Source organism: Hylobates moloch, unplaced genomic scaffold (assembly GCF_009828535.3).
Source record: "Hylobates moloch isolate HMO894 unplaced genomic scaffold, HMol_V3 SCAFFOLD_17, whole genome shotgun sequence".
Lineage (NCBI taxonomy): Eukaryota > Metazoa > Chordata > Mammalia > Primates > Hylobatidae > Hylobates > Hylobates moloch.
In genome coordinates, this window is record NW_026652292.1 from 28367238 (window position 1) to 28380224 (window position 12987).

The window sequence follows — 12987 nt, forward strand, 5'->3', positions numbered from 1 at the left end:
TATCCATCTGCTCAATGAATTATTAAAAAATAGATGCAAATCATATACTAGTAGATGACAACTACGTAAAAAAACCCTTATGCACAGAAAAAATGAAAATATATATCAAAATTTGTTTTTTTAAATTCACCATTTTCTAAAAGATCTTTAACAAGGTCACATTATGAGTAACAAATCAACCATAATTTCCTATCTAATACCAAAATGCATTTTATACATTAGGTATTTTTCTGTATCCTTCAGGGTCTTCTTAGTATGTATATTTTCAAAGGGGAGTCTAATGAAAAGGTAAACCCTGTTTAAAAACAAATCAATAGACCTTTTTCTTTAGGACAACCTAAATGTTATCCCCACATAGTTATGTGAGAGTTGAAATCTCACAAAGTAAATATCCAACATCAGATTTTTCTTTAAGGTGATTTTAAAACTGCCCACTTTCTCTCAGACATCTGTTTGGTCATAAAATGCCTAGAGGAAAGTAGATATAGAAAGGAAAAGGCTTTTCAGCAAATTCACTCTAACACCATTTTCTAATATGTTTACTGCTGAAGCTCCATTCTAAAATCAAAAGATTCATTCACCAGAAGAGAAGAAAGGGCATCTCAATAAAACAAAACCAGACATAAAAAGGAGAAAAGCCTTTGAATGTATTTCTAAACAAAATAAACATGAACAGTAATAGTAAAAATCTGAGTAATGCTAACCTAAAATAAACTAAGCCATTTTGACTGTCTGGACTGAGGAAAGAGTATCAGGAAAAAATCTTGAGAAAAATCTAAACCAGACAGAGTAGACAAGAAACTAAAGCCACACAAGAGGAGTCAAAGAGACAGGAGGAAAGTAAGGAGCGCCCAGGCACCAGAGCAGGGAAGAGACTAACACTGAGGCACGTCCTCTGCACTTGGTCTGTAGGAGGCTGCCTCTGGCATCAGCAGCTGCAGTGGGTTAGGGACAGTTAGAGAGGGTCTGGCACTGAAGCAAAACTTGGCGGTGAATGGACAAGGGCACTGGAGGAAGCCAGACTCCGACAGGCTCACTGCAGGGCTCTCAGGCATGAGGGAGACAGGGGCTCCTGCCCGTGGGGAGACAGGAGGCATAAGGAGGACAGCACGAACACAACACTGAAATTCTTTAACTGCTGATATTGGGTGGAAAGGTTACACGAAGAAAAGCTCCCCAACCAAGATTATAGACCACAGATTTACAGCAGCAGCTATGTTTTACTCTCCAGTATTACTGAGCGGCCCACATATAGAAGAAAAGGCAAGCAATTGGATTGATGACATTAACTCGGAGATGGTGGCCATACAAGCAGCTGAGACAGCTAGAACTGACAGGGTTAAATGTCAGAGCACAGGACTTGGTGAGGAAGGCAAAGGAAAGTAGCCATACATAAGGAGAAGAGGGAAGATCCAAGTAGAAGCAAAGGCAATAGGGACATGAGAGGCTAGACTGAAGGATGTCACCAGAAAGTGCGATACTGGAGTCAAATTCTAGGGAGAAATTAATGTAGGTTGGTGGCATGGTCCAAGGTTTTATCTTAAGATTAAGCGGCTGAGTGGTGACAATCGTTACAGTAGAAAAAGTCAAATAATTATATAGCTCAGGGTAGAATGGTAAGTGAAGTTCACCAGGCTGGTAACAGAACCTTGTGGAGGGAGGAAACTGTAAGCCAGGTTTCACAGCACTTGATAAAGCAGGTAATTGACTAGGAAATAAATAAAGAAGGAGTGGGAATAGGGTGCCAGAAGCCTCAAGGAGAAAGATTTTGCAAACAAAAAGGCAACCAAAAGATTTCATTAAAAATACTTTTTTTAATTTTTAGAGATAGGGCCTTGCCATGTTGCTCAAGCTGGTCTCAAACCCCCACTGGGCTCAAGCGATCCTTCCTTCTCAGCCTCCCAAATAGCTGAGACTATAGGTACATGTCACTAAACTGACTCCAAGCATTTTTAAAAACACTAAATATAATGCCAAATATTACAGTCGGATTCTTTAAAAAAAATTACAAGGCCGGGCGCAGTGGCTCACGCTTGTAATCCCAGCACTTTGGGAGGCCGAGGCGGGCGGATCACGAGGTCAGGAGATCGAGACCACGGTGAAACCCCGTCTCTACTAAAAAATACAAAAAAATTAGCCGGGCGTGGTGGCGGGCACCTGTAGTCCCAGCTACTCGGAGAGGCTGAGGCAGGAGAATGGCGTGAACCCGGGAGGCAGAGCTTGCAGTGAGCGGAGATTGCACCACTGCACTCCAGCCTGGGCGACAGAGTGAGACTCCGTCTCAAAAAAAAAAAAAAAAAAAATTTGAAAACAGTTAAAATATTGCTTTAAAAAACTGTCATATATTTCCTTATATATTTTATTGGGAGAAAAAATTATTTTATACCTTTTTTTCACTGTAAAATGAATTCAAGCACATGTCAAAAGATAGGAAAAGAATCACTATAATCCTACCTTAATGTAACTATTATTACAGTAACTTTTTCAGCACAGTTATAATCATATTGAATTTAAAATTTTTTTATTGTTTTCCAATTAGCCACATGCATTTTTAAGCCACAATCATTTTTCCATGTTAACACACCTGCATGATATTTTGTCAAGTAGATTTCTAAAATTTATAAATCTGTTCTTCCATTGTTCATCTAATTTGGACTATCATAATTTATGCAGGGATATAAATCCACATGTATAATTTTACATTTCCATGCCTAACCTGAGAAGTAGATAATTAACAGTATCGAAGGTGGGAAAGTTGTCCCTGAAGATTGAAAGGAAAACAGCAAGCTTATTTTCAGATGCACTATCTCACCAGGTCACTGACAAGCCAGAAGATTTACCTGGAAGAAATCTTACAAAACGTGGCATGAAATGAAATCTTGGGCAGCAGGGAGGACTGTCTTCAAACAAAGGACCTGAAGCAAACAAATGAGAAAAAAAAAAAAAAAGAAAACTCAGTCTTAAAAAACAAGCATGCAACTTAATTTCTAAGATTTATGATAACCACAAAAACTACCACCAGAAGTAGAGGCATAAAAAATACCACCACCTCCTGCCACTCCTCCTCAGTGGCTAAATCAATCATTGGTAACTGCCACAAGCACCCAAGGAAGACTGCAATGAGGAGACTACAGGAAGGCAAGAAGAGGATGAAAGCCCCAAGTAGCAAATATATACAGTAAAATTATTTTTAAAATTCAAAATATCAAGACTTATTATCATTGAATTATTGCATGATATAATGTGACTGTGTTCATTCTTTCCCATTTTAATCACTACACTAAAAAAATGTTGAGAAATGCCATCAGTTTGAAAAGCCGTTCATCAATAAATAAGCAACTGTTTGTTAGAATACGGATAATTCCAAAAGAGTAAGCTACTATCCAAGAACCAAGCATCAAGTCTTTGAATCTATCTGGTTCACTCTAAGTGTCTGCGTGTGTGCATGTGTGTGTGTGCATTTTAATGACTAACCAAAGTTTTGCATTTAAATAAACTTCCATCTTAGAAGATTTATTACAGCAAAGTTTACTAGATTTAAAATATTAACTAATGGTAATTTCCCAGGTACACATATATCAAGGTAGTTACAGATAATAACTGGTACCATCTTCAAGCTGCTACCAGCTAATAATAAGCCCTGTCAAACTGTATAAAGTAAAATCCATAGAAACTTATTCATGTCAAATGATAACAAGCATTCCTGTGAATAACACTTTTCTCTGGGTATTTAAAAAATAAGAGAAATTTCAACTATCTCCCTACAACTTTTATAAGAGTTTTCACATATACCATAACGTTCTTCTATAAACATTACTCTCTTCTTTAAATCCTATTACTTACCTTTAAGATTCCAGTCATATAATTCCAAAATATCTCTGAATAGGAACAGTGAAAAGAGTTCAAGCCCTTTCACACAAAAATTCTGAAAAATAAACCAAAATTAAATTACTGTAGCTTGGCAAAATATATATTAACTGAAGGTTCAACTTGTTCTTGTCAAGTGTCTTTAAAAGTGTGTGTTAAAACTATACTAAGACCATATAGTTTCCTGAAGAGTTTGGCCACTGATCACTAGTTTCAGATGGAAATGAAATAGACAATAATGCCATTAGGATTCCTTAATGTCAACTTAGCCCTTCTCAGTATACAAAGAAAATAAGAAATTTAAAAAGTAAAGCCTCACTTAATATATTTTTCTAATTCAATTATAAACTGTGTCAGAATCTTCTGAGGATGTTTTTATAATTCAGATTACACATATGCACCTGATAGGCTTGTCCCCCACCCCCGCCCCACACATCCAGAATAATTGTCATGGAGTTACCAAAAAACAGAGGTCATGTGTACCCAAAAAGTTCAAATAAGTAATGAATGCAAATAAAGGGCTAAGAAAAACTATACAACTCTGCACCAAAATTTCTCCTGTAAACAAGCTAAACAGATGATATATTTGCAAGTGAGACTTATAATTCTTCCTCCTACTTGTTTTGCTCGGAGTTCATAAATCACCCTGCATGAGACCACGCCAGAAGTCATAAACTTTTGTAATAGCAAATGAAGGCATATGACCTTAAAAACCAAAAGGAAGTTAAAAAAAAAATCCCTTCTAAAGCAGGAGAATGAAGGGGTGGTTCTTCTTCTTTAATTCTTTTTGAAAGGAAGGTACAATGAACAAGACTTGCTCAGAATGAAACAGGTGCCAACTAGGCACACATGTGATGCCCATCAATTTCCCCCTCCACGCTCCCTGCCCATGACAGAGCTGTCCCATTAAACAAGGTTTGCAAGCAGAGCCAGGGGCTCCGGAAATTGACCCTGACTCCAACACAATGTTAAGTGCACAAGCTTGTTTGCTGTCTAGTTGTTATTTCTTAGTATGATTTGTTGACACCACTAAATTCAAGATCAGACTATGAATCATTCTGAGATTCACATTAATCTTCCTTTGGAATTTTAAATCTCTTGCATATATTGAGATAAATCTGCTGCTGAGCACCCACAGTGAAAAACAATTAGGAAAAATATGTAAATATATGGGAAGAAAAATGAACCAAGCATTGATCTTGTCACTGGAGATAACGAATAATATTATTACAACAGCTATCAGATTGTTTCACTCTTCCAATTTCCCCTCTGACAATGGCCAGTAACCAAAATCTGTACCCTACGTAAAAGAAACTAGAAACAGATGTAAAGTTAATATCAGCCGATGTAACACAAGGAGAAAGGGGTTCAAAAACAGGTCAACAAGTTGAAAATTGGTCTGAATTTTAACCTTGATACTAGAGCTACATTTCACTGACTCTTTCAACAGTGAATATGATACTTTAGAGATATTCCTGGCAAAAGCCAGATCTGGCCAAGTTCATGCTTTAAAATAGTAGTGTGGAACAAGCAAAAGAGCAAACTACATCAAACCACTACACAATCTTTTCCCTTACCTCTGGCATCATCTCTTCAATGAAATGAATCGTGTAGTCTATGTTGAATCTAATTACTTTACACAGTGGAATCTGCAATAAAAAGAAGCGAGGTTCAGTTCCCCAATATCTCCCTGCAGGCTCATATTATACACGTTTGTTACCTGACCCAAAAGGCCATGAACCAAATGAGAAGGCTTCACCTTCATCTCAGCGGCTAACAACACTGCATATGAAGCTTGACCACAAGTGCTGGATTTTAATGACAAGAACCCAGCTGGCCCGGCCTCTCCAAGAAACCTGCATAATGTGGTGCTTAATTAACAGTATTAGCAGCAGCAACACAAACATGACAAGAACCCATTAAAACCACAAATATCACCTCTAAAGAATTAATAAAACCATAACCATAAACATTTCTGTTTCTCAAGTTTTTAAAATATTTTAGAATCTCTGGCTCCTTAGGCAGATCAGGGATAGTAGGGTGATAATTCATCAATTATGGATTCATAGGTCACTGAAAACACCCAATCATGCTGCCCATCTGGCTCTTGAGCAAAGGCAATTGTGGTAATAAATATAATAATAACAAATGATAATAAAAATAATAATAGCTGACATTTTTTGAGCCAGGCACTGTCCCAAATGCTTCACAATATTCATTCATGTAACCATCACAACATCCCTATGACATGGGTTTGGCTACCATGTCCACTAAACAGTGCAGGAAGCTAAGGCAGAAGAGTCATCAGGTACCATGCCTAAGAGAACAGGTAGCTTGGTGAACTGGGAAGTCTTCCTCTAGACCCCAGCTCTTAGCCACTGGAGTATACCCCTCTCATTACCTGTTCTAATACTCAAGATGCATGTGAAAATGAAGGAAGGCTCAGAATAAAATAAATCCACATCTATCTTACTTTACCAGTGTATCATCAGACAATTGCCTACTGCCTACACATAATAGGTTTTCCGTAAATATATTTTTGAATGAATTAAAGAATGAAAAAGGGAGGGAGATTACTGCAGAGAATTGGCTGGCTAGCTGGGGAAAATAACAGACCCAGAAGTCCCAGAGATGCGTTAACTGAGTTTTTCTGGCTGCTTAATCTGTCCATAAGATGATTTTATATAGATGTAATCATTTTCATAAACCATAGCAATCAGAAAGAAACAAATTGTAATTCTATCAGTGAAAGGGATGGTAAGAAAAACAGAAAAACAGTCTTATAATGCCATCTACTGGAAATCCTTTTCTCAGATACGAAGTTTAGTTCTTGGGGTCTTTTCCTTTTTATTCTAAAGAACAGTGGTTAATTTGAGTGAAATTCATAATAGCCATTATCAAGTTCTACTTTGTTCTTATAATCATTTAAAAATATTTAAGAGTTACAAAATTTTGCATGATTCAACGTATTTTTAAAATACCTATTCTTTGCTAACAACTATATGAGGTTCATAGGTGCTCTAAAATAAGCTACATGTCCTACCTTAAGAGGTAAAGAGGTATAAGGAGAAAGGCATGTAAGCAAATACAAACAGAATACAATGCAATGTAACTTATAAGTTCAATTAAAAAACAAACAAGCAACCAAAAAAAGTATAAAGTACAAAAGAACCAAACAGGAGGTAACATGTGAGTTGGCTTCAAAGATGAGGAGGGGCTGGGCACGGTGGCTTATGCCTGTAATCCTAGCACTTTGGGAGGCTGAGTGGGGTGGATCAACTGAGTTCAGGAGTTCAAGAACAGCCTGGCCAACATGGTGAAACCCCGTCTCTACTAAAAATACAAAAATTAGCTGGGCGTGGTGGCGTCTATAATCCCAGCTACTTGGGAGGCTGAGGCAGAAGAATCGCTTGAACCTGGAAGTTGGAGGTTGCAGTGAACCAAGATCATGCCACTTCACTCCAGCCTGGGCAAAAGAGCGAAACTCCATCAAAAAAAAAAAAAAAAAAGATGGGGAGGAATTTTCCAGGTCATCCAGAAAAAGTTGAGGCAGAGCAGGTGTTTAGCTTCTAGCAAAATGGAGGAAAGGGAGCTGAGGAAAGAAGTAGTAATTTCACAGTTCAGACAGAAGTGCGTGGAGAGAGAGAGATGCCAGATGATCTAGAGAGGAAAATATGAACTCTGTTATGTAGCCCTTACAAACCATGTTAAGGTCAGGGCTTATGGATATATGGCAACAAGAAATCATTCAACTACTTCAAGTTACAGATTATCATCATTTACATTTCAGATGAGACACCGTGGAAACAGTGTGGGAATGGCTTGTAAGGGAACAAAGAAGACCAGACTGAAGTCTAATGCAATAGTCCAGGAGCCAAATGAAGGGAAGACTGGAAAGGAAGATAAAAATTTTAAACACAGGAGATATTACTGAAATATACAGTGACCATTCTGATGTGGGAGGAAGAGTGAAGAAAGAAGGACCATTTCTGGGTTTCTGGCTTAAGTGACCAACTAGGTCACTTAATTCAGGAGGGTGTCCCTTGAGTACCTCAAATTGAAGATGATGAGTCTAGTTTCACACAGGTTGAGGGTAAAGTATCTGAGGAAACATCGAGGAGGTTCATTTCAAAAGGCAATCTAAAATGTGAGAGTGGAGTATTAATACAGAGGTACATGTCACAGCTATTAATATTGATCTGGTGGGGATCAGAATATGCATGGGTGGAAATGAACTACTCAGAGAGTAAATAGGAGAGAAAACAACCAGAGCTCTTGGGAATTCTCAAGAGGTAGGCAGAAAGCAAATGTGCAAACTTTCCTCCTTGCTATCATAGGAAGAAGCACTCTGCTAGATGATTTATGCACGTACAGTCCTTTCCCCCATTTCATTTTAAGTAAAATCACTTCTTGGAATTCCTTCTCTGACCTCTTCTCTTTGTATATACTTTATTTTCTTTTGGGCTTCCATCCATACCACCAGAGCCCTTCTCAGACACACAAATTTGGAAAGGCAGGATCTCCTCATCTTTTCAAACTGTGGTCTCTCTCTAAGTGTCAAGAAGAGCTTGTTATTTTGCTACACAATGGTCAACCAAGAAACTGTGTAACTTCAAAGATCACCAAAATACCTCCCAACAAATGCCATCAAATAATATAAATGACTACTATCATGTTTGAATACTTAAAAGTAAAGAACATCCTATGCTGACTTATACTCCTATCTCACCCTCGCAAAAAACTCAAAAAACTAAAAAACTCTCCAAACCTCTATCTTCTAACTCTACTACTTCCACATACTGATTGACCAAATCCAGGGGTCAGCGAGTCCACTGCAAATGGGAAGCCAACTAAAGTGGGAGGGAAATGATCCAGGGGTTCTCCTGTGCTTTTGAGAATATGACAAAATACGGTGTAACTCATACACATGTCTTACATTCTTTTTCTTTTTTTGTCACGGAGTTTCGCTCTTGTCGCCCAGGCTGGAGTGCGGTGGCGCGATCTCGACTCACTGCAAACTCCGCCTCCTGGGTTCAAGCAATTCTCCTGCCTCAGCCTCCCGAGTAGTTGGGATTACAGGTGCCCGCCACCACGCCCAGCTAATTTGTGTATTTTTGGTAGAGACAGGGTTTCACCATGTTGGCCAGGCTGGTCTCGAACTCCTGACCTCAGGTGATCTGCCCGCCTTGGCTTCCCAAAGTGCTGGGATTACAGGTGTAAGCCACTGCACCTGGCCCTTTTTCCTTTTTTTTTTTTTAAGAGACAGGGTCTGGCTCTGTCACCCAAGCTGGAGTTCAGTGGGGCAATGAGCTCACTGCAGCTTCAAACTCCTGGGCTGAAGTGATCCTCCCGCATTAGCTTCCAGAGTAGCTGGGACTATAGACAGGCGCTACCACGCCCAGCTAATATTTTTATTTTTTTGTAGAGATGAGGTCCCCCTAAGTTGCCCAGGCCGTCTCGAACTCCTGGCCTCAAGCGATTCCCTTGCGTTAGTGCCAGGATTACAGGTGTGAGCCACTGCACCTGGCAAATACACATATCTTTAAAACTTCAGATAAGTTGTCAAAGCTCTTAACATCAGGTATTATAATAACAAATGTACTACATAAAAAGGTAAAATTCTCCCAGAATGCTCTATACTCAGCCAACAAGGCTTTCAATCCACTTCAATTCAAGACCTTAAGAGAACTTGTAGAACTAGATTTGGTGGAGATTCTATCATTACCATCATTTGCATGACATGCTTGCTGACATTCTCTCTCTAGCAAGAAAAGGAATCAGATTGGTAAAGCAATTTAACAATTCTTTTCCTTAGGAGGCTATTTCAAATTCAAGAGGCGTTTGATGGATCTAATTCCTATGAACTGTACAACACTCAGATTACAACTCTATTTTTATCAACATCTCTAATATAAATGATGGGGTTTGTCATAGAATAAAGTTCTCACCGAGAACTTGAACATTTACATAAAATATATGCTGAAGCCAGGAATCTTTTCTGTCCTTTTGTTTTATAATGACGGTAACGACTGTGACTAATTTAGCATCCGTGGCCTCTCAGGCCAAACCTTGTGCTGGGGGACGTTTTTAAAAATGATGTTGTCTACTCACTTTTGCTGTAAACCTAAAACTACTATTTTTTTTTTTAAGTCCATATTTTTAAAAAATTATGTCTGATTCTCACTAAAACCCCAAGCATTGCTATCATTAATGAAGTTCAAAGAATTCACTTGTCCAAAGTTAAAAAAAAAAGGATTAGAAGAAAGATTCAAACCCAGCTCTGTCTGAAATCCTTTCCAAAGAGAGAGGTGCCAGTATTTATTATGTGCCAAACACCATGATAAACACTTTTCCTGTGCCATCTTATTTATTTTTCACAAAAGCCAATGAGATTGTTCCCACTAATACTCTAATCTTACAGATGAGAAAGCCAAAGCTTATAAAGATTGAAATGTCAAATCACAGAGCTATCACTAATTTTAAACCCTGGTCTCTCTAAAGCCACACTGCTATCCTTCTTTGTTTAAGGTGATCCTAAAAGTCAAAATAAGATCTATATTACTTCTAGGGAATCAAGAAATAAGATGAAGAATAGTTTTAAGTATTTTCATGCTAACTAAATTCTGTGTATTTATAAGCCCTCTGTGGGGAAAAAAGAGACAGGCAGTAGACGAGGGGTGGTGAGTAATCAACTCTAAGGCTATGAGATTTGGTGTAACAAGGGGTTTGAAAGTTTATGACACTTGAAAAAAAAAAAAAGCAAAGAAATCATGAAAATTCAGAAACCTCTTAGTACACTTCCATAAAGATTATTTAAGAATGGCCTAATATTATTGTTTTCTATATTTATTTATTTATTTGAGACATAGTTTCACTCTTCTGCCCAGGCTGGAGTGCAGCGGCATGATCTCGGCTCACTGAAACTTCTGCCTCCAGGGTTCGAGTGATTCTTGTGCCTCAACCTCTCGAGTAGCTGGGTTTACAGATGCACACCACCACGCCCAGCTAATTTTGTATTTTTAGTAGAGACGGGGTTTCGCCATGTTGGCCAAGCTGGTCTCGAACTCCCGACCTCAAGTGATCTGCCTACCTCGACCTCCCAAAGTGCTGGGATTACAGGCGTGAGCCACTGCACCCAGCCCATATTATTGCTTTTCTACATTAGTGAACAGATGGTCCCCCTGAAGAAAAACGTAATATATATTATCAAATGATTTTATTTTTACATTCACAATGTAATCATCTTCTCAAAGAAAATTCTCTAGGATAAAAAATACTGTGAAATAAAGAAAATCTCATTAGGAAAACAATTTGTCTTAAATTAGCATCACTGCTATGGAATCATATCTACTTATACAGAAAAAAAGAATGACAAAAAGGGCTAAGGTAAGGCAAAGATTTGAGTCTTAACTGTGTTCTCCAATGGAACAGAATTTCATCTGTGAAGTAAACGGTACTAAAATAATTTTTCAAATTGCAGATGTAATTTCATGTAACCAAACCAGAAAAGGTTAAAGAACATTCTATTTGATGTGGATATACAATAGCTACAATTCAGTAAGTTCTACAACAGCATCTGTACTGGGTCAAGTACACTGCCACACATCTTTTCCTGTGCCACTGCCAGCCAATTCACTCTACATCCAACTGCAATATGAAGTAAGAAAGACAGTTCCTGGGACTGCCAGCATGGAGATGGAAAGATTTTGACTCACGGATCAGGAACTTCCATTTGAACCAATTACAAACAAAGCTGACTTAATACGTGTATAAAAATATCATGAATCCATATGTCAAAGTCTCTTGAAGACATATTCCTGGGATTCAAAAGCAGAAAATGTATTTCATGAATTCAGGCTCCAAACGTTCTGAATAAGCTCTGTTTCTTTTGCTCAGAGACTAAACAATGGCTTCTGCTTAAAACTTTCTTTTGAAGGACAACCAACCCAAAATAGCTTTAACACATTACTCCACAGTTTATCCTCCTTTTCCAATCTTTCACACTCTCAAAATGTTACTCTGACATGTTTACTTACACCATTTAATGCAGATCGAACCTGTGACTCATTAGCACAGATGTCACACTGCCACCTGATGCACTGCTGCAGACTTCCTGCAGCTCATTTACGGTACAGAGGGATGCAGAGGAAATGTTTCTTAGGAGTCAGATGACAGGAAATGTTTTTACTTTTGGAAAGAAGGGATGAAGGAGGTACAAGGAAAGAGAAAAGCAGCCAATGGCACATACTTACATTGGTCAGGGGGGCATGTGCAAACATAGAAAATCCTTCAAAGATATACTCGTGATCATCGTATTCTATAACAGTTGGCCTGTCAGTCTAAAAGCAAACAGAAACACGAACCCCAAATTAAATAAATGACACGATTTGCATGTGCAGAAATCCATCAGGACACAAAGTAACCAATAGAACATAAGGACTTCCTTTCAGACACCAGGGAGAACTTTATACGAAGTTTAATTTTACATGAAATTCTCTGGCTTCAGATAGTAAGTATAATATTTATGTACTTAGACAATGAATGATGTAATATTATGGGTGCCATAAATAAATAAAAGGCTATATTAAGCTTCATTTTCTAGGAACTTGTTTTATTTAATCTCACAATACTACCAGTTCTGTTCTTAATGAACTATGTTTCTTTTTTTTTTTTTTTTTTTGAGACGGAGTCTCGCTCTGTCGCCCAGGCTGGAGTGCAGCGGCGCGATCTCGGCGCACTGCAAGCTCCGCCTCCCGGGTTCACGCCATTCTCCTGCCTCAGCCTCTCCGAGCAGCTGGGACTACAGGCGCCTGCCACCACGCCCGGCTAATTTTTTGTATTTTTAGTAGAGACGGGGTTTCACCGTGGTCTCGTTCTCCTGACCTCGTGATCCGCCCACCTCGGCCTCCCAAAGTGCTGGCATTACAAGCGTGAGCCACCACGCGCGGCCAATGAACTATGTTTCTGAACTAACAGAAGTCCTAACAGGAGCAAGGTAGTAACACAGCTGACCCAAATGCAAAGTGGAAAAAGACTCAGCATCATAAAGTGGAGACTAGCAACAGCCTAGAAGTCTCTGAAAGGCCTCTGGGCGCCAGAAGGTCAACCCCTCATAGCTCT

General features: G+C 38.7%; 1 protein-coding gene across 8 annotated transcripts in view; it reads right to left on the reverse strand.

Moving 5' to 3' along the window:
• DROSHA (drosha ribonuclease III) overlaps nt 1-12987 on the reverse strand; it is a 131220-nt gene that overhangs the window by 79242 nt on the left and 38991 nt on the right. For all 8 annotated transcript variants that reach the window (XM_058430118.1, XM_058430120.1, XM_058430116.1 and 5 more), the window contains 4 exons: nt 12120-12206; nt 5445-5516; nt 3844-3925; nt 2841-2915 (listed from right to left, as the gene is read on the reverse strand). In XM_058430118.1, coding sequence (XP_058286101.1) covers nt 2841-2915; nt 3844-3925; nt 5445-5516; nt 12120-12206 — 316 coding nt within the window. The remainder of the gene's footprint in view (nt 1-2840; nt 2916-3843; nt 3926-5444; nt 5517-12119; nt 12207-12987) is intronic.